The following is a 27,447-nucleotide window of genomic DNA, read 5'->3' as shown; positions in this document are numbered from 1 at the left end:
CAAAGCCAATGTGCAGAGTGGATGGGACAAGTTCAAATTCCATCCCCTTGCATGTTCCAAAAAACAATTCAAATTGATTCCAATTTATGGTCCACACAAAAGAGGCATACTGAATGTTTATTATAGTGCCACTGGGCATAAATTCAAAGCAAACACAATCAGCAGAATCTTAACTACCAAGGGAAGGTGAGTTTGATTGTGTGTGGAGAATTAAATCTCTTAGACGTGATATTAGGTCAGGATTATCACACACACTTCTGGGTTTCGTGGGGGCAGTTTTGCAGGTGAGCGGGGATACCACCCTACCAATAGAACTGTTGAGTGAGTAATGAGGTCATTTACTGCTTTTTTAACTAACCTTTCTGGGTTTAACAGCCCCTGTGCACGTATTCCTAAGCTTGTCAGCAAATCGCCACGCCCAACCAGGCAGACCTACAGCAGGAAAAGCCTCTTCAGGGAAACCGGAAGGTTGGGAAGCCTTTGATCATTGAAACTGAATAGCTCCTGCCATGCCAAGGTGAGAGATTACTGTTCACAGCACGTCTTCTGAATTTACGTCTGCACTGCTTAACAGGTGATTTCCAAACACCTTGACCGGCACTTCCCTGATCCAGCCTTCACTGAGACATGGGAACAATTTATGTACGTCCATCTTGTGCCTCTGGTAAGCAACAAGAAGAACAGTAACACCAGCAGCAGCACCAAAATCAATCGGCTTCTCCCCAGTCCTATGCTATTCTACAGGTCTCTGACGATGGACTCAGAGCTACAAATCCCAAGGGGTGAGACCCACCCACCATTATATGGTCGACAGGGAGAGGATCAGCTTTCTTGACATGTTTGAGCACCAGGCCTTAGGAGTTTCAAGCTGTCAAGGCAAATTGTTGTTGACATCTTCAGCCGCCTGAAATAAGACCTACTTCCCAGTGAACTAGGTGACCATGCATTTTTACTGGTTGTCACTGAAGGGTTACCTCACCCCACCCTCCCCAAAAACAATTGTCAACAGTACCTGTGAGGCATGCACGTGATAGAGCACAAGGGTGAGGGTGAGTTTTGGCTGACCCGTTGGAGAGAGAGGAATAAGTGGAACTTTCAGAGACTTTACAGTGCAGAAGGAGGCCATTCGGCCCATCGAGTCTGCACCAGCTCTTGGAAAGAGCACCCTACCCAAGGTCAACACCTCCACCCAATCCCCATAACCCAGTAACCCCACCCAACACGAAGGGCAATTTTGGACACTAAGGGCAATTTATCATGGCCAATCCACCTAATCTGCACATCTTTGGACTGTGGGAGGAAACCCACGCACACACGGGGAGGATGTGCAGACTCCGCACAGACAGTGACCCAAGCCGGAATCGAACCTGGGACCCTGGAGCTGTGAAGCAGTTGTGCTATCCACAAGGCTACCGTGCTGCCCACCTGTAAGATGTTGTGTTTTCAGGAACACTGCACGGGATAATATTGGGAAAGGCAGAGTTTGGGGCTTGGTACCTGGAAGTATCGTACTAATCACTTCCCCGGCCTCCTGAAGTCTTGGGCCTCGTGATGCACAATCTCCAGGTTGGAGTGATTGGAAATCCTTCTTTTGACAGATTTAGTCTGAAATTCGGCCCATGCTCTGTGATTGGCTGGGAAACTAAGAAGCAGGGTGCCGTTAAAGTGTTAAAGCCCACTGCATATTCCAATGGTATCCCAACTCACTAAAAATCCCATAATTTCTGCTGACACTGTTGTTTCAACTTTCCTCTCAAAGGGTCAACAGAAGGAAACAGGAATTTTAGAATCACAGAATAAGAATCACAGAATCACACAGTGCAAAAGAGGTCCTTCGACCCATTGAGTCTGCACCGATGCATGAAAGGCCCTGACCTGTCTACCCAATCCCATTTGCCAGCACTTGGTCCATAGCCGTGAATGTTAAGACGTGCCAAATGCTCATCCAGGTACTTTTTAAAGGATGTGAGGCAACCGGCCTCTACCACCCTCCCAGGCAGTGCATTCCAGAACGTCCCCACACTCTGGGTAAAAACTTTTCCTTTAAATCGCTCTTAAACCTCTTTCCCTGACCTTGAACATGTGTCCCCTCATAACTGACCCTTCAACTAAGGGGAATAGCTGCTCCCTATCCACCCTGTCCATGCCCCTCACAATCTTGTATACCTTGATCAGGTCACCCCTTCAGTCTTCGCTGCTACAGTGAAAACAATTCAAGCCTATCCAATCTCTCTTCATAACTTATATGTTCCATCCCAGGAATCATCCTGGTGAATCTCCTCTCCAGTCCCTCCAGTACAATCACATCCTTCCTGCAATGTGGCAAACTGAAATGCACACAGTACTCCATCTGTGACCTCACCAAATTTCCATACAACTCCAATATGACCTCCCTACGTTTGTAATCTATGCCTCGACTGATAACGGCCAGTGTCCCATATGCCTTTTTCACCATTCTATTAACCTGCCCTTCCACCTTTAGTGGTCTACAGACAAAAGTTCCAAGGTCCCTTTGTTCTTCGGGACTTCCCAGTACCATGCCATTCAACAAATACTGCTTTGTCAAATTTTTCATTTCAAAGTGTATCACCTCACACTTTTCAGAGTTATATTCCATCAGCCACTTATCTGCCCACTTAACCATTCCCTCTATATCTTCCTGCAACACAAAACATTCAACCTCACTGTTATCCACCCGGCCAATCTTTGTGTCATCCACAAATTTACTGATCCTACCCTCCACATAGTCATCTACGTCGCTCACTTCAATGACAAATAATAGGGGACTGAGCACAGATCCCTCTGGTACCCCACTGGACACTAGTTTCCAGTCACTAAAGCAGCCTTCTGTCATCACCCTCTGAATCCAGAAACAGTCAGCTGATCCAGGAATCTAGGTTCTGCTTTTTAGTCTAATGTCTAGCTTCCTGAATTCTTGGTCCAAGACCTCATCCCTCTTTTACCTATGTCATTGGTACCAACATGCACCATGACTTCTGCCTTATCACCCTCCCCTTTCAGGATGCCCTGCAGCCGTTCAGTGACATCTAGACCCTGGCACCAGGGAGGTAACACACCATCCTGGAGTCTTGTTGATGGCCACAATAGCATTTATTTGTTCCCCGGACTATAGAATCCCCTATTACTATTGCTCTTCCTCTCTTCCCCCTCCCCTGTACAGATGGGCTGCTTGTGGTGCCAGAAGCTTGGCTCTCTCTGCACTCGCTGGAGGAACCGGCCTCATCAGCCTCAAAAGTGAAATACCGATTTGTGAGCAGACCCACAGGAGACTCCTGAATTACCAGCCTGTTTCTCTTCGACTGCATGGTGGTCACCCATTCCCTTGCTTCCTCGGAGCAGCACGGTGGCACAGTGGTTCGCACTGTTGCCTCACAGCGTCAGGGACCCGGGTTCAATTCTGGCTTCAGGTCACTGTCTGTGCGGAGTCTGCACTTTCTCCCTGTGTCTGCGTGGGTTTTCTCCGGGTGCTCCGGTTTCCTCCCACAGTCCAAAGATGTGCAGGTTAGGTGGATTGGCCATGATAAATTGCCCTTTGTGTCCAAAAAGGTTAAGTGGGGTTACTGGGTTATGGGGATAGGGTGGAGGCGTGGGCTTAAGTAGGGTGCTCTTTCCAAAGGCTGGTGCAGACTCGATGGGCCGAATGGCCTCCTTCTGCACTGTAAATTCTATGATTCTATGTGCAGGTTTGGTGGATTAGCCATGCTAAATTGCCCCTTAGTGTCCAAAAGCTTAGGTGGGATTACGAGGATAGGGTGGAAACCTGGGCTTAAGAGGGTGTTCTTTCCAAGGGCCGGTGCAGAACAGATGAGTCAAATGGCCTCCTCCTGCACCTTAAATGCTATGATCTAGGATCTAGGTCTCTTCAGCTGCAGTGTGACCACCTCTCTAAACATGCAATCCCATGATGCTCTCAGTCTCCCTGAGCTTCCTAATTATTAAAGGGTTAATATTTGAAGTACATATAATCATTTTTATTTTGTTCAGCAGCTTGGATATTTACACATTACCTGGTCAGCAGTTCATGTGAAGTATTTAGCAGTCTGACTAAAATATATCTGCGCGGCTTGTAATATTGATGGTGCCAGCAAACATCAGTACTTCAGAGAAATGAATGGCTGCATAGCAAGCAATCATTGATATTTTTTTGTATTCTTTTACAGGATGTGAGTGTCACAGGCTTGGCCTGCAGTTTTAATGGCCTTCCATAATTGGCCTTTAGAAGGTGGTGTTGAGCCGCCTACTTGAATTGCTGAAGTCCATGAATGTACACCCACAGTGCTCTTAGGGAGGGAGTTGTAATATTTTGACCCCGTGATAATGAAAGAAAAGTGATATAGTTCCAAGTCAGGATGGTGTGTGACTTAGCCGTGGTAATGTTCCTATACGTCTACTTGTCATTCAAGGTGATAAAGTTCACAAGGTTTGAAGGTGCTGTCAAAGGGGTCTTGGTAAGTTCCAATAATACATTGTGTAGATTGTATGCAGGTAGTGGGAATTAATTGTGGACACTGACTTAAAGTATGGTTGTTGGGTTAGGAGGTGCTTGTTTAGAATCTGTAACTATATAAATAAATGCTTTTGAAAGTGCGTAAAGATTGGTTTCAGTTGTATCCCTCGTCACGTTACTTTCTGGACTATAACTCTTAACAATAATTTGCACTTCAACTGACGAAATGACAAACCAATATACAGATTGCTGTAAACAGAGGTGTTTTTAATCCTATTGGTTGCGCACATATGCAAGAAGCTTTACGAAAGCGGCTCAACTTTTAGATTTTAAAGTCCATTTATGACAACTATGGTGAAATCAGTGTACCCAAACAGGCGCCGGAATGTGGCGACTAGGGGATTTTCACAGTAAATTCATTGCAGTGTTATGTAAAACAGCAGCCACATGGCCATTTACCTTCATAATTCAGGATTAGCATATTTAGTTTCCTCAGTATCATCTCCCACCCACACAGCAGGTGCCTTATCGCTGTCTGCACAAGGTCAAAAGTTCAGGCTCATGTTAAAGTACTCCAGAAACTATTCTCACATGTTCACATGCAACACAAGGGAAATGGTTTTGACCTGGAAATTATCTGTACCATTGAAGGCTTCTTGACTACATGTCAGCAGGTTTAGTGATGGGTGCACTCAAGCAGCAGGGAGCAAGGAGAAGATGGGCTTTTTCATGCTTAGGAGCAGAGAAGCAACTGGTGCAACAAGGCTGAAACAGTAGTCAGTGTGAATGACGCCTGCACACCAAAAGCAGAAGATGTCAAAGCTGAAGAAAGCTGACGAGGTAAAGCCACTGAAACATTTTCTATGCCAAGTGTTTCCTCATAATCTTATCCTCTTTTTCTGTTACCCCATCCGAAGCATTTATATACCTCACACCATGTGTATTGCAGCATGAAATAAACTGTAGCTTATCTTTGAATTTGTCGCCATAGTGAATTCTTGAAGAAATTTCATAAAGCAAGTCCAACTAAAACAACCTGCTTACATTATGAATGTCCATTTACACAGTATGGCCTCTTGGTGGCTACATGTCCAATACTGATGTTTCTGTAGTTACGTCCCCTTGGTTAATGTCTGTATCCTGCTCTGGTCTAGATCACGGGCTCATTTAATTGTCCTCCAAGTAAAACAAAGTTGCAGAGCAAATAGCAGGTTACTCTTTTAAGATCCTAGCAGAGGCATACTGAAAGGAATCCCTGATTTTCTTTGAGAAATCTGAAGTGCTGCTTGAAGATGCTAACTATATAGTGCTAACTATATGATCTGTGATGCTCTTTACAGCTTCATTGGCCTGGTTTTAATTGAGATCTTTTTGTATCTATGGATACTGTAATAGAATCATTATGAAAATCTGACGAAGAAAACTTAGATTGCTTTCCAATCTCCCTTGTCTCCAGGTAAGCCTGACAAAGATACTTGTCTTCGCATGAAAGTATTGTACCTTCTTCTTAAGAAATTACCTTTGATTGTGTGATTGGTTTGGCAGACATTGACTAGCTATATAATGATAGAATCATATCCCTTGCATTTTGTGTTGGTCATTGGTTAGTGAATGTTAAGATAATCATGCAGTATGGTGAAATTGGACAGACTCGCTTGCTCTCTTGGTGCCATTGCTGTTCAGCGAGAAAGGGAAAAAACTGTTAAACTTCCTGAAAAATGCTTCAGATTTTCAGTAAATCTGTGGATAGAAAATTGAGAATATTGCAGATGTGCGCAAAGTAAACTGGAAAGATAATGAGGTGTAAAAGTTGTGTCCTTGACTACTACCAACAGTGCCATCCATATGGTGAAGATTGTCTGACAGTCTCCTTGAAATAATCATCATTGTGGGTCTTAGATAGGGTTGTTCATGATCTGGGCTTAAAAATAATGATGAAGGCAAGACTATTGGTAATTGAACATTATACGCACTATGTACCACACAAACTCAGCATGAAGTTTTACATAGAACCCACTCTCTCCTTGCTTTGTTGTCATCAGATCTTATGCCATTGATGATGAGTTTTATATATCTACATATTCAACATTAACTCTGAAAATTTTCTTCCAATGGGTGGTCAATGAATGTGAGAAGTGTGGGCAGGGGCCAGCAAAACATGCGCACTGAGAAGTGGTGTTTAGGATGTTATCTAGTTTGTGGCGGTCAGGTCGGACCCAATGGTGGCAATCTTTGGGGTATCGGAAATGCCAGAGTTGCTGGAGCGGAAGGGGGCCAATGCTGTGGCCTTCACCTCTCCAACTGTCTGGTGAAAGATCTTGCTGAATTGGAGGTTGGTTACCCCACCGGGGGTTGAGACTTGTACGATTTTCTCCGGTTGGAAAAGATTAGATTTGAGTTGAGGGGGTCAGCTGAGGGCTTCGAGGCATGGTGGGGGCTGTTCATGACAATGTTTGAGGAACTGTTTGTTGAGGGGAGGGGGAAGGAAGGGTGGAGGAAAGGGGAGGGGGATGGTAGTGGGTAAAAAGGGGGGTGTAATTATACAAACTGTGGACTGTGAATTTGTGGAGTGTGTTTTTGTCTATGTTGCTTTTTTTTACAAATGTTTGGAATAAAATACATTTTTCAAAAAATAATAGCTTCTAACATTTTCCCTCTGACAGATGTTGAGCTGTCTTCATATTAACTCTGGTTCTTTTGCCAATTACCTTTGATCTGTGTCCACCCGTTATTTTGTATCAAAACCCCAAATTTTTAAACACAACTATCAAATCTCCACTTAACGTTCTCTTCTCTAAGGAGAACAATACCAGTTTCTAACATTTCTCCACATAACTAGTATCTGTCATCCCCGGGATCCCTTCCTAAAGTGTGGTGCTCAGCATTGGTCACCATATTCTAGATTGGGTCGACATGTGTTTTAGAATCATAGAATTCCGACAGTACAGTGGGAGGCTATTTGGCCCATTGAGTCTGCACTGCCCCTCTGAAAGAGCACCCTACCTAGGCCCACTAGTAACAGTACCACTCTCGCAGATAGACCCGCCTATTCTTCCCCCCTACTCTACACTATTCACTATTCTACCTCCCCCCCACCCCCCGCTGCTGACGATTAGTTCCCTGTGAAGAAGTCGATGAATGGTTGCCACCTGCGGGTGAACCCCGATAGTGATCCTCGGAAGGCGAACTTGATTTTTCCCAAGCCGAGAAAGCTTACATGTCCGACAGCCATACTTCAGTCTTTGGGGGCTTTGAGTCTCTCCAGGCCAACAGTATTCGTCGCCGGGCTATCAGGGAAGCAAAGACCACAACGTCGGCCTCTATCCCCTCCTGTACTCCCGGGTCTTCCGACACCCCAAAAATCGCCACCTCTGGACTCATCGCCACCCTTGTTTTCAGTACCAGGGATATGACATCCGCAAATCCCTGCCAGTATCCCAAGTTTTGGACACGCCCAGAACATGTGGACATGGTTCGCTGGTCCTCCCCCACATCTAGCACACTTGTCCTCCAGCCCAAAGAATTTGCTCATCAGGGCCACCGTCATGTGGGCCAGGTGAACTACCTTAAACTGAATCAGACCGAGCCTGGCACATGTTGCAGTTCCATTTACCCTCCTCGGGGCGTCTGCCCATACGCCTCCCTCCAACTCCCCACCAAGCTCCTCCTCCCACTTAAGTTTCAGTTCCTCGGTCCCTGTGTCCTCCGCTCCCATAAGCTCCTTATAAATATCTGAGACTCTCCCCTCTCCTACCTCACCCCTGGAAATTACCCTGTCCTGGATCCCCCTTGGTGGAAGGCGTGGAAAGGACGCGACCTGTCAACGTACGAAATCCCGCACCTGCAAGTACCCAAAGTCATTCCCCCTCGCCAGCCCGAACTTCTCCTCCAGCGCCCTCATGTTCGCGAAGCTCCCTTCCAAGAACAAGTCGCCCATCCTTCCCACCCCTGCCCTCCGGCACACTCGAAACCCGCCATCCATCTTCCCCGGGACAAATCGGTGGTTGTCACATATTGGGGACCAGACCGACGCTCCCACTTCCCCCGCATGCCTCCTCCATTGGCCACAAATCCGCAAAGACGCCACCTCTACAGGGCTGGTGGAGTACCTGGCCGGCGGGAGCGGCAGGGGAGCCGTGACCAGGGCTGCCAAGCTGGTGCCCCTGCACGAAGCACCCTCCACCCGCTCCCAAACCGACCCCGTACCCACCATCCATTTCCTTATCATGGCTATGTTAGCCGCCCAGTAGTAGTTGCTGAGGTTCGGCAACGCCAGCCCCCCCTCGCTACGGCTCCGTTCCAGCATCCCCCTCTTTACCCACGGGGACTTCCTCGCCCAAACAAATCCCAGGATGATTTTATTGATTCTTTTAAAGAAGGACCGCGGAATGAAAATAGGGAGACACTGAAAAATAAACAGGAATCTCGGGAGGATCGTCATCTTCACCGTCTGTACTCTCCCCGCTAGTGACAGCAGGAGCGCATCCCACCTCCGAAACCCGCTCCTCATTTGCTCCACCAGCCTGGACAAGTTCAACCTATGCATCTTACCCCAGTCACGCGCCACTTGTATCCCTAGATACCTAAAACTTTCTCCAACCTAGCCTAAATGATAGCTCCCTCAGCCTATTCTCCTGACCCCTCGCCTGCACACAAACATCTCGCTTTTTGCCATGTTCAACCTGTAGCCCGAAAACCGGCCAAACTCCCCTAGGATTTTCATAAACCTGTCCATTCCTGCCGCTGGATCTGACACATACAAGCAGGTCGTCCGTGTAGAGCGAGACCTTGTGTTCTATCCCCCCCCCCCCCCGACCATTCCCTTCCATCCCCTTGCTGCTCTCAGAGCAATTGCCAGCGGTTCTATGGCCAACGCAAACAGCAGTGGAGAGAGGGGGCATCCCTGTCTTGTCCCGCGGTGTAGACTAAAATACTCCGATGTCGTCCTGTTCGTCCTTACGCTAGCCTCCAGGGCCTGATATAGCAGTTTAACCCAGTCCACAAAGCCCTCTCCAAACCCAAACCGTCCCAGCACCTCCCATAAATAGTCCCACTCCACCCGGTCAAAAGCCTTTTCGGCATCCATTGCCACCACTACCTCCACCTCTCTGCCCTCCGGGGGCATCATAATCACATTGAGTAGCCTTCTTAGATTGGCTACGAGCTGCCTGTCCTTAACAAACCCCGTTTGGTCCTCCACAATCACGTCCGGTACGCAGTCTTCGATTCTGGACGCCAGGATCTTGGCCAGCAGTTTAGTGTCTACATTAATCAGGGAGATTGGCCTATAGGACCCACAGACCTCCGGATCCTTATCCCGTTTTAATATCAGCAAGATGGTGGCTTGCGACATCATCAGGGGTAACACCCCATTGTCCCTCGCCTCATTAAGCACCCTAACCAGCACCGGCCCATGTATACCCGCAAACTTTTTGTCGAACTCCACTGGATACCCATCCGGCCCCGGGGCTTTACCCGACTGCATGGCCTTCAGGTCCCCATTATTTCTTCAGCTCTAATCGGGGCCCCCAGCCCCTCTACCATCCCCCTGCCCACCTTTGGGAAGGTCAGCCCATCTAAGAAGCGCCTCATCCGCTCCGGCCCCATGGGGGGTTCCGAGGTATACAGCTTACTGTAAAAGTCCCTGAATACCCAGTTCAGTCCTGTCAGGTATCCCACCCGGTTCCCTGCCCCGTCCACTACCGTCCCTATCTCCCTGGCCGCCTCCCTCTTCCTAAGTTGCTGAGCAAGCATTCTGCTGGCTTTCTCCCCATACTCATGCCCCTGGCCTTTCTGAGTTGCTCTACGGCCTTCCCAGTGGATAGCGCTCCCAGCTCCGCCTGCAGTCTCCGTCGTTCCCTAAGTAGCTCTGCCTCGGGGAGTCCGCATATTCCCTATCCGTCTGTGTCATCTCCTCCACCAGTCTGTCCATCTCTGCCCTATCCGTTCTGTCCCTATGGGCTTGGATTGAGATCAGTTCCCCTCTCACCACCACCTTCAGCGCCTCCCAGAGCACCGCTGCTGAGACTTCCCCTGTATCGTTGACCTGCAGGTAGCCCTGCATGCATTTCCCCACTCTCTCACACACCCTCTCCTCTGCCAACAATCCCACCTCTAACCTCCATTGTGGGTGCTGATAACTTTCTTTGCAGACCAGCAAGTCGACCCAATGTGCAGCATGGTCCGAATAGTGATCGCCGAGTATTCAGTATCCCTCACCCACTCCAAAAAGCTCCTACTCATAATAAAGAAGTCAATACGAGAATAAACCTTGTGAACATGTGAATAGAACGAGAACTCCTTCCCCGTCGGCCGGCTGATTCTCCAGGGGTCTACCCGCCCCCCCCCCCCCCCCCCCCCCCCCCCCATTTGTTCCATGAACTCTCTCAGTTCTCTTGCCATTGCCGGGACCCTGCCCGTTCTGGAGCACGACCGGTCCAGGTCGGGGTCGGGGACTGTATTAAAGGCCCCACCCATAATCAACTTGTGCGAATCCAAGTCGGGGATTTTCCCCAGCAGCCTTTTGATGAAATCTACATCATCCCAGTTTGGAGCGTAAACATTCACTAGGACCACCTTCACCCCCTCAAGCTTGCCCCGGACCATGAGAAATCTATCCCCCGCCATCCGCAACTGTGCTGTCTGCCTCAAACTTAATCCGTTTGTTAGCGTCAAGCCCCGAATGGAAGACCTGGCTAACCCAGCCCTTCCGTAATCTAATCTGGTCCGCCACTTTCAAATGTGTCTCCTGCAGTAACATTACATCCGCCTTCAGAGCCCGTAAGTGTGCGAACACACTGTGGTGAATGTGATTCACACTATATATAGTTGCCAATATCACTCCATGTATATATGTTCGTTATCTACCCATTGTAAGTGCAGTTGCACTATCCGACCACCAGGGGGAGTCGCTCTGGGAGTACGCGAGAGTTTGTACTGGGCTCCTCCCTTGGCTCCGCCCAGGACTCCTGCCCCTGGGACCGATGTATAAAGATCAGTGCCTTAGAGCCAGCCTGCCAGTTCACCTGAAGTTCAACGACGAATAGGCTGGCTCTATTCTAAGTGTATTAAAGCCTCTGTTCAGGATGCAGAGGCGAAAGAAACCTTCTGCCACTGGCTGAAATGTTTTAAGGCCTACCTGGCCGAAGTCAGCACCGCTGAAACTACGCAGGAACAAAAGCTCAGCCTACTGCACGCGAGGGTAAGCCACAGAATTTCTACACAATTAAATCCAACCGGTTCCTACACCGTTGCGCTGGCGATTTTGGACAAAATGTATATTAGGCCCATGAACGAGGTCTTTGCCCACCATGTGTTCACGACTCGCCGACTGCTCAGCCCGATCCGCGACCTGCAGCAGCTGCGGGAAGAAAGGCCACTATGCTAAAGTGTGTCTCGGCAGAAGACCCCAGCCCTCAACAACCCAACAGTCCAAAAACATCGCCCTCAGCACCAGCAGGCCCGCGGGGCCCGAAACGCTGCGGCCTACGCTCAGGCTCCGCCCCCTCCCGCCCACATGTGATCCATGGGGGCCGCCATCTTGGCAAACTTCCACCATGCGGCCGGCCACATGCACTTCATGGGGGCCGCCATCTTGGACACCATCTTCATCACCACCCTCCACGTGCGATCAGCGGCATCCCCAGACTCAAACAGCTCATCGGAGGAGTACGACCTCCCCAGGCAGTCACCACATGGCCCGCAACTCAGTGCAATGTTTCTGCATCAAGCTCGCCAGAATCTATTCGACAGGACGCCCGATCGGAAGAATTCGACTCCCCCGGGCACCCACCACGCGGCCCGCAACTCAACACGGTCACCCTCGACCAATCTCGCCCCAGGTATCTGAGAAATTCGATGACGGAGGTCCAGATCGATGGGTACAACACGTCGTGCCTCTTCGACTCAGGGAGCACAGAGAGCTTCATACACCCAGAGCTGGTAAGACGTTGTTCCCTCCCTATTTATCCCGTCAACCAAACTATCGGCCTCGCTTCGGGCTCCCATTCCATCCAAATCCAAGGCCGCACTGCAGCAATGCTAACGATTCGAGGCGCTAGCTATTCCAAATTTAAACTGTTATGTCTTGCCCGACCTCTGCACGCCATTCCTCTTAGGCTTGGATTTCCAATGTAATCTCAAGATTACATCTCAAGAGTCTCACCCTCAGCTTCGGCGGGCCCCTGCCCCCACTCACTATCTGCAGCCTCGCCATGCTGCGCATCGCCCCCCCTCCTCTCTTCGCCAACCTCACCCCGGATTGCAAACCGGTAGCCACCCGCAGCAGGCGGTACAGCCTGCAGGATAGGGTATTTATCAGAACGGAGGTCCGAAGGTTGCTCAGTGAGGGGATCATAGAGGCCAGTAACAGTCCCTGGAGAGCTCATCAAGACCAGGGAACAATTCCGCATGGTTGTTGATTATAGCCAGACCATCAATCGCTTTACGCTCCTAGACGCGTATCCCCTCCCCAGGATTGCAGACATGGCAAACCAGATCGCCCAATATCGGGTATTTTCCACGGTGGATCTGAAGTCTGCATACCACCAGCTCCCAATCCGCCCGGAGGACCGCCACTACACGGCGTTCGAGGCCGATGGCCGCCTCTTCCATTTCCTCCGGGTTCCCTTCGGTGTCACTAACGGGGTTTCACTGTTCCAACGAGCAATGGACCGAATGGCAGACCAGTACGGGCTGCGGGCCACGTTTCCGTATCTGGATAATGTTACCATCTGCGGCCATGACCAGCAGGACCACGACGTCAACCTCCACCGTTTTCTCCAGACGGCCCAAAAATTAAACCTTACATATAACAAGGAGAAATGCGTGTTCCGCACAAACAGACTAGCCATCCTCGGCTACGTCGTGGAGAACGGAGTCCTGGGCCCAGACCCGGACCGCATGGAGGAGGCTCTTAGAACTCCTCCTCCCCCATGGCCTCAAGGCCCTCAAACGGTGCTTGGGGCTCTTTTCATACTACACCCAGTGGGTCCCCCAATATGCGGACAAAGCCCGCCCACTCTTCAAGGCCACACTATTTCCCCTGTCTGCTGAGGCGCGCCAAGCCTTCAGCTGCATCAGGGACGACATCGCCAAAGCAGCCATGTGGGCAGTGGATGAATCCACTCCCTTTCAGGTTGAGAGCAACACCTCAGAGGTAGCGCTAGCAGCCACTTTAAACCAAGCAGGGCGGCCCATTGCATTTTTCTCCCGTACCCTATCCGCTTCAGAACTCCGACACTCCTCAGTCGAGAAGGAAGCACAAGCCATCGTGGAGGCTGTCCGACACTGGAGGCACTACCTCGCAGGTAGGAGGTTCACCCTCATTACCGACCAACGGTCGGTCGCCTTCATGTTCGACAACTCGCAAAAAGGCAAAATTAAAAATGACAAAATTCTTCGGTGGAGGATTGAACTCTCCACCTACAATTACGATATCAAATATCGACCGGGGAAGCTCAACGAGCCCTCGGATGCCCTATCCCGCAGGACATGCGCCAGCGCACAAATCAGCCGCCTAAAAGCCATCCACGATGACCTCTGCCACCCAGGGGTCACCCGGTTCGCCCACTACATCAGAGCCCGAAACCTGCCTTTCTCCAACGAGGAGGTAAAAGCGGTCACCAGGGACTGTCCGATCTGTGCAGAGTGCAAACCGCACTTCTATAGACCAGACAGGGCCCACCTGGTCAAGGCTTCTAGGCCCTTTGAACGCCTTGCGATCGATTTCAAAGGGCCACTCCCCTCCACTAACAAAAACATTTACCTCCTTAACATTATTGACGAGTTCTCCCGATTCCCCTTCGCCATCCCATGCCCCGATATGACCTCCCACACAGTCATTAGGGCCCTGCATAGTGCCTTCACCCTGTTCGGTTTCCCCAGCTACATGCACAGCGACCGGGGTGCGTCCTTTATGAGTGACGAGCTGCGTCAGTACCTGCTCGACAATGGCATCGCCTCGAGCAGGACTACCAGTTACAACCCCAGGGGGAACGGACAGGTGGAGAGGGAGAACGCGACGGTCTGGAAGACCGTCCTACTGACCCTCAGGTCCAGGAAGCTCCAAGTTTCCCAATGGCAGGATGTCCTCCCTGACGCGCTCCACGCAATTAGATCCCTCCTGTGTACAGCTACCAACCAAACCCCCCACGAGCGGCTCTTCATTTTTTCCAGGGGCACGACCACAGGGGTTTCACTTCCGGCGTGGCTGAGGACGCCAGGCCCGGTTCTCCTAAGGAAGCACGTCAGGGCGCACAAGACCGACCCCATTGTTGAAAAGGTGCCCCTGCTTCATTCCAACCCACAGTACGCATTTGTTGAGTTCCAGGACGGTCGCCAGGACACAGTATCCCTCCGGGGCCTGGCACCCGCTGGATCTATCTACCCCCACCGAGGAACTCCTTTCCCCGTTCCCTATGCGGCCGCCCCTTGCGCCCCCGATTCTGTGAGCTCACCCCACCTGTCCCGAGCGCCAGCACCAGCCCACCCCCCGCGCCCCCAGTCTCCATTCGACCAGGAGGTGTATGAGGCTCGGACAAAACTCACCCCAGAGCCGGCAACCGTACCCCAGACCTCGACGCCCGCCCAGCCACCGCAAGAGGCTGCAACCCCGGTGCTCCGCAGATCAAAACGGACAATTCGTCCACCGGACAGACTGACCCTTTGAGCCATCACCCCCGCCGGACTTGATTTTTTTAACAGGGGGTGAATGTGGTGAATGTGATTCACACTATATATAGTTGCCAATATCACTCCATGTATATATGTTCGTTATCTACCCATTGTAAGTGCATTTGCACTATCCGACCACCAGGGGGAGTCGCTCTGGGAGTACGCGAGAGTTTGTACTGGGCTCCTCCCTTGGCTCCGCCCAGGACTCCTCTCCCTGGGACCGATGTATAAAGATCAGTACCTTAGAGCCCACCTGTAGTTCACCTGAAGTTCAACGACGAATAGGCTGGCTCTATTGTCAGTGTATTAAAGCCTCTGTTCAGATCCAACTACACGTGTTCGCTGAATTGATGGTTCCATCACACACGTGTCCTCTTGACCGGCCCATTTAATCCTCTAACATTCCAGGTGATCAGCCTGGTTGGAGGGCACCCTGCCCCCCCCCCCCCCCCCTACGCCGATCAGCCATCCCCCTTCTTGGGCCTACCCCCTGCCCATGTGCCATGCCTCCGCTGGTCTGCCTCTTGGCAGCTCCCTCCCCGACCCCTTCCCTGTTCCCTCGTTCAGTTCCCTCCCTCGTCAGCAGATCATCTTTCCCCCCCCCCCCCCCCCCCCCCAGCAACAACCCCTTGTAACCTGACCCCTGCCTGTATACACATCCCCCACCTCGCTCCCGTTGACTAGCTCAAAGCAGCTAGCCTGGTGGCTCTCAACTTCAGCGCCACTATGTCTCACACCTATTGTCCCCCCCCCCCCCCCCCCCCCGCCCATCCACACCACCTCCCCAGAACAGCCCTGTTTGAGCAATCGCTCTGGGACCGAGACAGAGAGAAAACAAACAAAGAACAAAGCAACATTCCCAGAAGAAAAAAAAGCAAAGAGAACAGCCCCCCAGCACCCAACAACTTAAACTTTAACCATCACATTGGCTTTAACTTTAAAACTTTCAAACAGGCAACCACAAACACAAGAACACCCCCAATTTTTAAATAAAAGAGAATGCCGAACGACATCGCTAACATGAAGGACAATCTGTGAACAACTGCAGACATCCCTTACTACACTCTCACTTGAGTCCATGGGTCCTCAGTTCGGCACCAGTCCATGCCCCTTAGCGAAGTCCATCGGTTCCTCCGGGTCGTCAAAATAATGTTGCTGCTCCCGGTATGTGACCCAAAGCCGCCCCAGGAAAAGTAGCCCAAACTTGACCTTCTTTTTAAACAGAATCTCTTTAATTTGTCTGCAGGCTGCCCTTCTTCTGGCCATCTCCTGGCTCAGATCCTGGTAGATGCGCAGGACACTGTTGTTCCATGAGCAACTCCTCGTGCTCTTGGCCCACTGTAGAACCCGCTCCTTGTCCACGAACCTATGGAACCTGACCACCATCGCCCGGGGGGGCCCCCACTTCGTGGCTGCCTCGCCTGCACTCTGTGTGCCCTGTCCAGCTCCAACGGACGTGGGAAGAAATCATCCCCCACCAGCTTTTGCAGCATGTCTGCCACATATGCCGTAGCATCCACTCCCTCGGCCCCCTCCGGGAGCCCAACAATTCTCAGATTCTGCCGGCGAGACCTGTTTTCCAGGTCCTCCAGCTTGTCCATCAGCCTTGCTTGTTGCTCCTTCAACTTACTAATTTCCACGTCCGCTACCATTTGGAAATCCGCCTGCTCTTCCACTCTCTTCTCCAGTGCCTGGACCTTCTTATCCTGAACACCCAGCCTCTGGTCAAGTCGCTCCACCGCTTTCTGGAGCGGCTCCAAATTATCCCGCTTCAGTGCTGCGAAGCTCTCTTTCATGACCTGCAGCATGTTGGCCAGTGCTGTCTGGACCGTCCTTTCCATGGTCCGTTCATCGGCCATCTTTCCTCCCACTTGAGCTTCCACACCACCTTTGTTCAGCCCCTTCTTCGCCTGTTTTCGCTCCCTTCTGCTCCTTAAGTCCATACAACTCTGTATGGATTCAGATCTAGAGTGCTATTGCTTTTCACGCCAGCGCTCAAAAGTTCAAAAAAGTCGGGGAAAAAGGTCTTGAAGTCAAACCGGAGCGAATTACTCCCTCATAGCCGCCACCGGACGTCGAGGGGTTATTTTTCAATACTATCAAGGTGCCTACTCACCAACAAGCTGTTCGTCAATGCTCAATTTGGGTCCCACCAGGACCACTCGGCTCAAGAACTTATTACCTTGCTCCAAACATGGACAAAAGAGCTGAATTTTCAGAGGAGAGTTGAGGCTGGCTTCTCTTGCCAGTAAGGTAGTATTTATCTGACTGTGGTATCAAGGAGCCGAGTGGTCATCGATCAGCATTCATCTAGCACCACCCACAATTACCCGGTAAAACCTAGGGAGGTCAATGATCTGACAAGCAAACTGCATTCAGCATTCTCAGGCTTCAAGAATCCCTGCATCAACACATCTAAAACCACCAGCAATATGAATTGCTGTAGACCCCTCACCATTGGACCTGCACTTTGCATCCTGCAACTTAATGTTGAGGAGCCAACTCCCGCAAAATGACAGCTAAGCAGCTTATTTATCAGCAACATGCAGCTAACATGATCTGTAACCAAAAAACACATGTTCCATCCAACGAAGCTGAGAGATATAAGATTGACGGCTTTGACCTGATATGTCATGCTGCACATCCAAAGCATGGGCTTGCCACATACGTTCAATTCACCATGACAAACAAAGCCTAATGTTTCGACCCCCTTGGCTAGTGTGCAGTCAATTCCAGCCCCACTTGACCCGGAGTCACAACACTAGAGCGAGAGTGTTCTGGTCTTTGCTTGCAGCCTGTAATGGTTTTCCTGTAGATTCATTCATTCAGGTTCTCTGTATCTTCAGGAATACAGCACTCACAGCCTTTCTGGAGAGGGAGAGAAAAGCAGATCCTTGCCTTCCTGTTTCTAGGACTCAACTGTTCCCTCAGGTCTCCGAAAGCCCACCCACTGAATTAGGATCCAATCACCAACTGATACCAGGCAGGGTACAGCTTTTTGGTCAATTCATGGGCCACCAGCCAATCAATCAAATTGAGTCCCACCCCATCTCTCTATCTTTCTGTGGTGCCAAAAGGTCTGAAGCTCCTGTTCAAACAAGCAGAGGCTAGCAGAGTGTTCTCTCTTGTATCTTCTGAGTTCCTCATTCTCTCTGCTACTTGAATCACAGAATCACAGAAAATTCAGTGCAGAAGAGGTCCTTTGGCCCATTTAGTCTGTACCAACACATGAAAAACACCTGACCTACCTAATCCCATTTGCCACCACTTGACCCATAGCCTTGAATAGTATAAAGTGCCAAGTGCTCATCCAGGTACTTTTTAAAGCGTGTGAGGCAACCCGCCTCGACCACCCTCCAAGGCTTGACGTACTGATATATATCCATTAATCACCCATGGATCAAAAATGATAACAGCAAAATAAAAGAAAGGGGAAATAAGGGAATATGAAGAAGAAAGAAGTGGGAAAACAAATAAAGACTGAGTGGAGAGCCTTTTGAAGACATTACAATTTCAGATCATGCCCTGAACATTTCACAACAGTGGAGTTGGACAGTGTGCTAAAAGAAAATCAAGCCGTCACTGCTGCTGGCTATGACAACATTCTACCCGGGTTCCTCAAACACCTTGGCCCATGTGCCCACTGCCAATTTGCTCAGTTCCTCACAAGGGTTATCTGCAAAGGAAAACTTCCTAAAACCTGATGCATGACCAAATTCACCGGCCTCCCAAAACCAGGGAAAGACCTAAACTTCAAGCCACTGACCCATGTCTCTGCTCTCTGTGTGCTGCAAGGTCTTAGAGTGTCTCATCTTACAACGAAGACAGCCAGAGGTGGAGAAAATCTTGAAAGCTGTACAAGCTGCTTTTCAGTGAGGGTGAAGCACATGCAGTCGGGTCCTTGCCCTAACAACCTTAATTGAAAATGGCTTTGAAAATAACCTCAAAACAGGAGCTGTGTTTCTCGGTCTCACTGTAACATACGACACAGTCTGGTGCACTGATGTCCTTGTCAAAATTTCAAGAGTTCTTCCTCCATGGGTTGCTGACGCCATCTAATTATTACTCCGAAATAGATGGTTCAAGGTTCACATGGGTGATTAAACAATTGCCCGGAGGAAACAATCCAACTGGCTTCCCTGAGGAGCTGTTCCAGCCCCAACTCTTTTCAATCTCTACGTCAACAATTTTTCTCCAACTCTGTCTCGGGAGTTCATCAATGCTGATGATGTCTGCTGTGCGTCCCAGGCCCGGACAGTTTCTAAATTAGAGGCAACACTAAACAATGATGCTGCAAAGCTGGCCAGCTACTGCAACACATGGGACCTTCATTTCAGCAGCAACAAAACAGTGTCAAGTATATTCCACTTCCACAATGCCAGCGACAAGAGGGAACCCAACATCTCCTTGAATGGCAAGTGACTGAATCAATTGTTGCTCCTTTAAGGAAAGAAATCTGCCAACCTTACCCAGTCTGGTCCAGATGTGACTCCAGCCCACTGCAATGTGGTTGACTCTCAACAAGCCACTATATGGTCCAGCAAGATATTCAATTCAAGGGCAATTAAGGATAGGCAACAAATGCTGGCCTTGCCAGTGAAAGAACAAAAAATGTAGTTTAGGTGAATAGCTTAAATGCATAAAATGGAAAACTAGATAAGTGGTTAAGGGAGAAAAGAATCATACGATAGTCTTGAGATGTCACTGAAAGTCTTCCTGAAACATGTGAGGTATTTGGAGAGGCGGAGATTTACAGGTTCACACATTAAGATTTTGGAACCTGTAGAAGCGTCATACGGACTCTGTTTCTCCCTCCACAGATGCTGCCAGACCTGCTGTGTTTATCCAGCATGTTCTGTTTTTATTTCAGATCTCCAGCATCTGCAGTATACTTTAAGATTCCTGTATGTGTGTACACTGATAGCCCCAGCCATACACACGGCTCTCACCAACATACAATTGCGCTCACACACGAACATACACAGACACAAGCTCACACAATCACAGGCTCACATCTACCACAACCAGCAACATTCGAGTTCACATCTACCCACACACGCTGACACATATATGTTCACACACATACTCATATCTAACCGCACAGGCTCAAACACAAAGAAGGAACACAGAGGCGCCGCTGTTCGCCTTGCCCCGAGAACTATTTTCCGTTTACACATGACATCAGTGAGTAGGCCAATGTCTCCACTCGCCTCATTCCCTCCAGGACGCTATACTAATGTAGATTTCATTCGCTGTCCTATCTACTGCCCGCTAGCCGCTTGACAGTGTCATAGATACTTCTCAGGAACGATCGCCTTCTGCTGGTCTCTAACATGGATAAGGGAGCCAGTGTTCAGCAGTCGGTGCACAGTCCAGGGGACGGGCACTCCAGGGGACGGGCGGAGCTTATATTATCCGTGTTGGACACATCAGAAATATTTCTCACTCACCCTTTTAAAACCAGGTTGATCCCGCAGATAGTTTTCACAATCTTGGCAATTCTTTGGAACTTCTGGTAACCTCGCTATAAGCAACAACACAGCACGGAATTAATCACAACGAATGTTTGACTTTAAAAACGCTATAAGCATTTAATTGTATAAAAAAGCCGGGTGTTCAATTCCAACCTCAGTCTTGTCCAGGTACATCATGGTTCAGAGAACTGCGAGAGTAACTTTCCTCAAATCTCCAGTAGTAAGGTGCAGAATATGCTGTTGTCCATCCCTTCCGCATTTTTCATGCAAGTGGAAATACAATACACCTTTGGAGCAACTGCCTGTCTAATAATATGAAAACCCCTCCAGCTCGGGTAATTCAATCTGACGAGTCCAGTTTCTCAAAGGCTCCCCTGTGCTCCAGCGCATTACATTTGGAACAATGTCAACCTGACCAAAACCGATTACAACAAAGGTGCGCCTGTTTCTGAAGGAGTTGAAACACTCGAATCGCGCCAAATCCCAAACCGCCCACATACTCCACTTCATTGCTCGCTTACTCATTTTGCCACCATTGTTGATATTTCACAGCAACACACCACACTTAAGAGTTTTTTAAAAATAAATTTAGAGTACCCAATTCGTTTTTTCCAATGAAGGGGCAATTTAGCGTGGCCAATCCACCTACCTTGCACATCTTTGGGTTGTGGGGGCGAAACCCATGTAAACACGGGGAGAATGTGCACACTCCACACGGATAGTGACCCAGAGCCAGGACCTCCGTGCCATGAGACAGCAGAGCAAACCACTACGTCAATTTTTGGCGTAGTGGTTTGCTCTGCTGTCTCACGGCACGGAGGTCCTGGCTCTGGGTCACTATCCTCAATTTAATCCTCCTTGGGTGTTGGCCAACCGGACATGAATTTCCAGCATTTTCTAGTTAAATTCGAGAGCATTAAGATGATAATATTTTTAACTTCTACTTCTGTTTTTTCTCACATAGCCATATTTCTGACATTAAGAAGCCACTTGCTCCAACCGCATAAGGCACATGTGTCCATCTTGCAGTAGAGTGACTTGAATTGCACACAAGGGCAAAACCTGGTACCAACCTGTTGCTCTGTTTACTTGCGATAACTATAGCAGTCAATATGGTCGCCTTCCTTAATCCTAATTATGTTTACACTTAGAGTTGCCAGGTATCTCTCGATACCGTCACAAGGTTCAAACCCGAATACTGATCAAAGAGCCAATACACCAGTTAGTTAGTTCAAAGTCAATACTATTTATTTACACACACAGTAGGATCTACACATGCACAAAGTACCACAAACTAAACTATCTCTAACGCTAACGCCTATACTTAAGTTCGGGTGCCACTTGGTCAGAGGAACAATGGCCGTTGTTCGGATCTGAGGTTGTTGGGTTTGAAGAGGTACAGGAGAACAGCTAAGGTTGTCCGCCTGGCAGCGAGAGTTGACCTTGAACTTACTTGCTTCTGGTGATGCTGGTGGACGGGTCTCTCCGCTTTGAGAGCCATGTCCAAGAGAGCGATTCTCTCGTGAGGGTTCCTTCTTATACCTGGAGGGGCTTCACGCGCTTTTAGGCTCGCCTTAAACTTGGTCCCAATTAATTGGGCCGCTTCTCAATCACTGTTATCGATCTTGACCAATAAAGGGGTGGGTGCCCTGATGGTTGGGCATGTCTTAGGTGGCTGTTGGCCTTGCTTTGTTTGTGTCTTTTCATTTGGGGAACTGGCGCTGGGATGCCTGCAATAGTATCGGTTACCTGAGTGTCATTCCTTTGTTTCCCGGAGATGGGCCATCAATATGCTAATCGACCCATAGCTTGAATTCCGTCTGGGAGCTGTTTCCCAAGTATACATTCAGGTTCTGTGCCTGCTTGTTTTCTAGCATTGTCCACAATTCCCTATATTCTTTGCGAGCGTCCATTTTGTATTCTGGAAGTGGCCATCCCAGATGGCTACAAACTTGTTATCCAAATACCAAGGGCTTTACCACCCATTAGTCAGTTCAATGACTGTCCTTCTTGTGAGGGAGAAGGACTTTGGTTCCAAGTTGGATCCAAGATCACAATTTTGACCATGGAATTAACAGTCAAATGCTGCCGACATTAAAATAAATGTAAAATTGGCGATGTGAAATAAAAACAGAAAGTGGTGGGAAAACTCAGCAGTCTGGCAGTATCTGTGGAGAGAGAAATCAGGTTGTAGAGTATATTGTTCCGAAGTACAATCACATTGGACTCAAAATGGTAACTGCCAGACCTGCTGAGTTTTTTTTTACCAACACTTCGAGGAACATAGAACATAGAACATAGAACAGTACAGCACAGAACAGGCCCTTCGGCCCTCAATGTTGTGCCGAGCCATGATCACCCTACTCAAACCCACGCATCCACCCTATACCCGTACCCCAACAACCCCCCCCTTAACCTTACTTTTTAGGACACTACAGGCAATTTAGCATGGCCAATCCACCTATCCTGCACATCTTTGGACTGTGGGAGGAAACCGGAGCACCCGGAGGAAACCCACGCACACACGGGGAGGACGTGCAGACTCCGCACAGACAGTGACCCAGCCGGGAATCGAACCTGGGACCCTGGAGCTGTGAAGCATTTATGCTAACCACCATGCTACCGTGCCGCCCGTAGTTGGATTCTCCGCTGTCGGGATTCTCCATTCTGCCAGCAGCGCACCTACGCCCGGTAATTATCTGACGGCAAGGGGCTGCCCACAATGGGAAACCCCATTGGCCGGCTGGCGGGTGGAGAATCCCGCTACCAGCGGGGGCATGCCGTGCCAGAAAACCTGATGCGGCGGGACAGAAAATCCCACCCCCTATTTTTATTACCTTGATTATGGAGTTTGGATTCCCCAGTCAATCTTTCATGCTAGACCTAGAGTCCTAGAGTTTTGCAGCACAGTAAGAGGCCTTTTGGACCATCGTGTCTGTGCCGGGGAACAAGCATCTATCTATTCTAGTCCCATTGTCCAGCACTTGGTCTATAGCCTTCTATGTCAGGGCCTTTCAAGTGCTCATATAAAAGTATCATCCTTCTGAAGTATCCGCAAATGTTGCCACAGTAATTCAAATATCTGAATCAAATAATGTTGTGCATGACAGCAGCCCCAGCACAAATCCTCGTAGGCCATCACTTCCGAATTCTATTATGTCCAAGAAACTTCCCAGTTTTCTCAGTTCTCCATTTTGTAACTGTTTTGAATTCATTCTGTTAACTGGGTCTGCCCCCCTACCCTGATTGCCCTGATCTTGGTCACAAGCCTCCAAAATGGCACCTTATCGAAGACCTTCTGAAAGTCCATGTAGGTCTACTATATTTCCTTTCTTGCTCTTTATTTTTTTTCAAGAATCCAATAAGATGCCCTTTTGAGAAATCCACACTGACTATTAGATCCTTCCAATCTAGATGTATTGTTCTTTGATCTATTCACAAACATTATAGCATATTTCCTCCCACTGATAATAAACTATCATTCCCTGGTTTAGATTATTCCCTTTTTTGAAACCATGTATTTGCAGTGAACCAGTCCTCTGCCACTATTCACTGTCCAGTCATTCTATTCATAGATACAAGTGCCTCTGTGATTTTCTCCCTTGTTTCTTTATCTATCTAGGGCTGCAATCGATCTAGATGCAGTTTCTGCAGTGTTTTATCCTCCTGAAGTTTTGCTAGTTTGTCAACTATTTCCTTTCTTTCCATCATTACAAATGTAATATCCCTCTTGACTTCTATAGTTATCATTTACTTTGTTATCCTCTTCAGTGCAAACTGAAGCATAGTATTGATTCCATACCTTCCATTTTAGTATAATCTCCTGCGGTAATTGTGCTCACCCCTTACTCCAACACTATGATTATTGTTCTTTTGATGCTTACATGCCTGTATAATGCAACATTTTAATAGTCTGCGATACTTTTATGTTTGTTTATCTTTTTAATTTACTTCCTGGGCTCATCGTAACCCCATTTGCCATCTTCGGCTTTGTTTGTTTGTGTACTTTGTAAATGCCCTTTTCTTTAAGTTCAGTATTATCCTCACCTATTCATTTATCCATGTCATCCAACTTTTGGCTAATTTGTCATTATTTTTAGTATGTTATACTTATCCTGAATTTTATTGATCTCTGGTTTACATAGTGTCGTTGTTCTATGTCTTTGTTTCTCAATATTTGTCTTTTGTTTCCTAAGCCTAGCCCAAATTTATATCAGCACGGCATGTTTGTTTCCCTGAGAGATCCTGTCAGCGCCTTTACTGCTATTTTTATTCAACTTTGAATAATGTGCAGTTTTGGACTAGGGCCATGGACTTCCCCATGTGAATGCTTCCATTCCAGTGCATTCCAGATCATAATAACGCACTGTGTTTAAAAAAAAACTCATTTCCGGATTGCTTTTTTTTAAACCAATTATCTTAAATCTGTCTCCTCTGATTACAGATCCTCCTGCTAGTAGAAACAGTTTGTCTCCATCTTCTACTCTATCAAGTATCTCAGAACTTTGAATATCTCTATTAAATCTATACCAAACCTCTTGGCTCTAAGGAACATAATTCCAGCTTCTCCAGTGAACCCTCCAACACATTAACACCGTTCTTAACATTTGGTGGCCAGAATTGGACACAATGCTCTAGCTGCAGCCTAACTAATAATATATTAAGATTTATCACAACTTCCTCGCTTTTGTACTATAAGTCTCTTTTTATAAAATCAAGCATCCTATACATGGGGCTTGATTCTCCGGTCCCCAATGCCGAAACCGAGTTCGGCAACAGGGTGGAGAATCCCCGATGATGCCGAAATCGGGGGCAGCGCCGCTTTCGCGATACTCCGCCCCCTGAAAAGTGGCATACGCTGGATGCCGTATCCACGGCCTCCGAACGTTGGCTGAGGCCCACCCCGCGATGCTCCGTCCCCGACCGGCTGAGTTCCCGTCACCGTGGGTCTCTCATGGTCTCACCCATTGGGAACTCACCGTGGTGGCTGGGAGCTCTACGCTGCCTGGCTGCTAGAGCCCCCCCCCCCCCCCCCCCCCACCCTTCCCCCGGAACAGGGAATCGGTGGCCGCTTTGCGGCAGTTTTCCTGGCGTAAAATGCCACCGATTTCATGCCGGCGTGGGGGCATAGTCTCCAGAACAGAGAATCCAGCCCATGCTGGATTATCAATTTGTTCTGCCTCTCAAAGATTTACTTATACGAATCCACACTAGTTTGAACTAATTTGTCAGGGGGAGTGGGGGTCATATACAGCTAAATATAGAGAAAAACCAAATCAGTTAGGAAGCCAGAATAGATAGACATGTTAAGGCACAAAGGGAATATGACAAAGCTGGATGACATTCATTTTAATGCAAGATGCCTTACAGGTAAAACTGATGAACTGAGGGTGTTGATCATCACATAGGAAAATGATATTATTGCTACCACAGAGATATGGTTGAGGGAGGGTCAGAACTGGCAGCTCAATATTCCGGGGTATAGAATCTTCAGATGAGACGGGGGTATAAAACAGGAGGTGGATTCGAAATATTGATCAAGAAATCAATTACTGCAGTGAGGAAAGGTGATAGCTGAGCAGGCTTCTCAGTTGGGTAGAACGTAAAACCGAAAAGGGAGCAATCACCTTGCTGGGATTGTGCATTAACAGTCATAGAGAGATAGAAGAGCGGATGTGTGAGCAGAGAACTGTAAAAATAATTGGATAATAATAGTAAGGGATTTCAACTTCCCCAATATTAATTGGGAGAGGCAGAGTGAAAAAGGCTTAGAGCGGGAAAATTCTTGAAGTGCATCCAGGAGAGCTTTTTGAGCCAGCGCACAGAAACTCCTTTAAAAGAGGGAACGGCACTTGATCTAATTTTAGGGAATGAAGCCAGGCAGGTGGGGAACATTTTGGAGATAGTGACCGTAACTCAGTAAGAATTGAGGTAGTTATGGAAAAGGACAAAGATGGACCGAAATTAGAGGTTCTGAATTGGGGGACGGCCGATTTTAATAGGATTAGACAGGATCTGGCCAAAGTGGACTGGGAGCAGTTACTTGAAGAGAAATTCATATCAAAGTGGTGAGAGTCATTCAAGAAGGAAATAGAATACAAAGCCATTATATTTTTGTAAAGATAAAAGGTCGGACCACAAAGTCCAGAGAACCCTGGGTGTCAAGGGGAATACAGTGTTGGATAAGGAAAGAAACAGAAGGCCTAAGGCAGATACAGGGGCCTGAAAACAATGGATGCCTAAGAGGAATATAGAAAGTACAGGTGGATATTTAAAGAAGAAATCAGGAGAGCAAAGAGAGGGCATGAAAAAACATTAGCAGGCTAAATAAAGGAAAATCCCTCGGTGTTTTTAAAGTACATTAAGGACAAGAGGGTAACCAGGCAAAGAGTAAGGCCCATTAGGGACCAAAGTGACAACCTGTGTGGAGCCAAAAGATGTAGGTGACGTAATAATGAGCATTTTGCATCTGTGTTCACTGTGGAGAAGGACGATGTAGGTACATAAAGCAGGAAGGGGAGGATAGTTGTGGGCTGTGCGAGGGTGGGCCCATGAATCATGTCCACATGCTCTGGGCCTGTCCGAAGCTTGGGGGATTCTGGGAGTGGGTTCGCCGATGTTACGTTGGAGGTCTTGGGGGTGAAGGTGGTCCCAAGTCCAGAAGTGGAGTGTCAGAAGATCCGGGAGTCCAGGTGGTGAGAGAGGCCGATTTCCTGGCCTTTGCCTCTCTGGTAGCCCGGAGGTGGATCTTATTGGAATGGCGGGATTCGGGGCTGCCAAAATCGGGGGTTTGAGTGAGCAACCTGGCAGAGTTCCTCAGGCTGGAGAAGT

At 48.6% G+C, this 27,447-nt stretch overlaps 1 protein-coding gene across 2 annotated transcripts in view; it reads right to left on the bottom strand.

Moving 5' to 3' along the window:
* The window catches only part of LOC119963724, a 181,302-nt gene extending 160,411 nt beyond the window's left edge, over positions 1 to 20,891 (bottom strand). For both annotated transcript variants that reach the window (XR_005460140.1, XM_038793033.1), the window contains exons 1-2: positions 20,770 to 20,891; positions 20,593 to 20,666 (exon numbers count right to left, since the gene is read on the bottom strand). Coding sequence is in view for 1 of the 2 variants with exons in the window: in XM_038793033.1 (XP_038648961.1) it covers positions 20,593 to 20,666; positions 20,770 to 20,793 (98 nt within the window). In the remaining variant the exon portion in view is untranslated. The remainder of the gene's footprint in view (positions 1 to 20,592; positions 20,667 to 20,769) is intronic.
* Positions 20,892 to 27,447: the final 6,556 nt, after the last annotated feature.

The sequence above is a fragment of the Scyliorhinus canicula genome, chromosome 3, assembly GCF_902713615.1.
Source record: "Scyliorhinus canicula chromosome 3, sScyCan1.1, whole genome shotgun sequence".
NCBI lineage: Eukaryota > Metazoa > Chordata > Chondrichthyes > Carcharhiniformes > Scyliorhinidae > Scyliorhinus > Scyliorhinus canicula.
The sequence above is the reverse complement of the archived record's forward strand: the minus strand, read 5'-3'. Positions and strand labels throughout refer to the sequence as shown.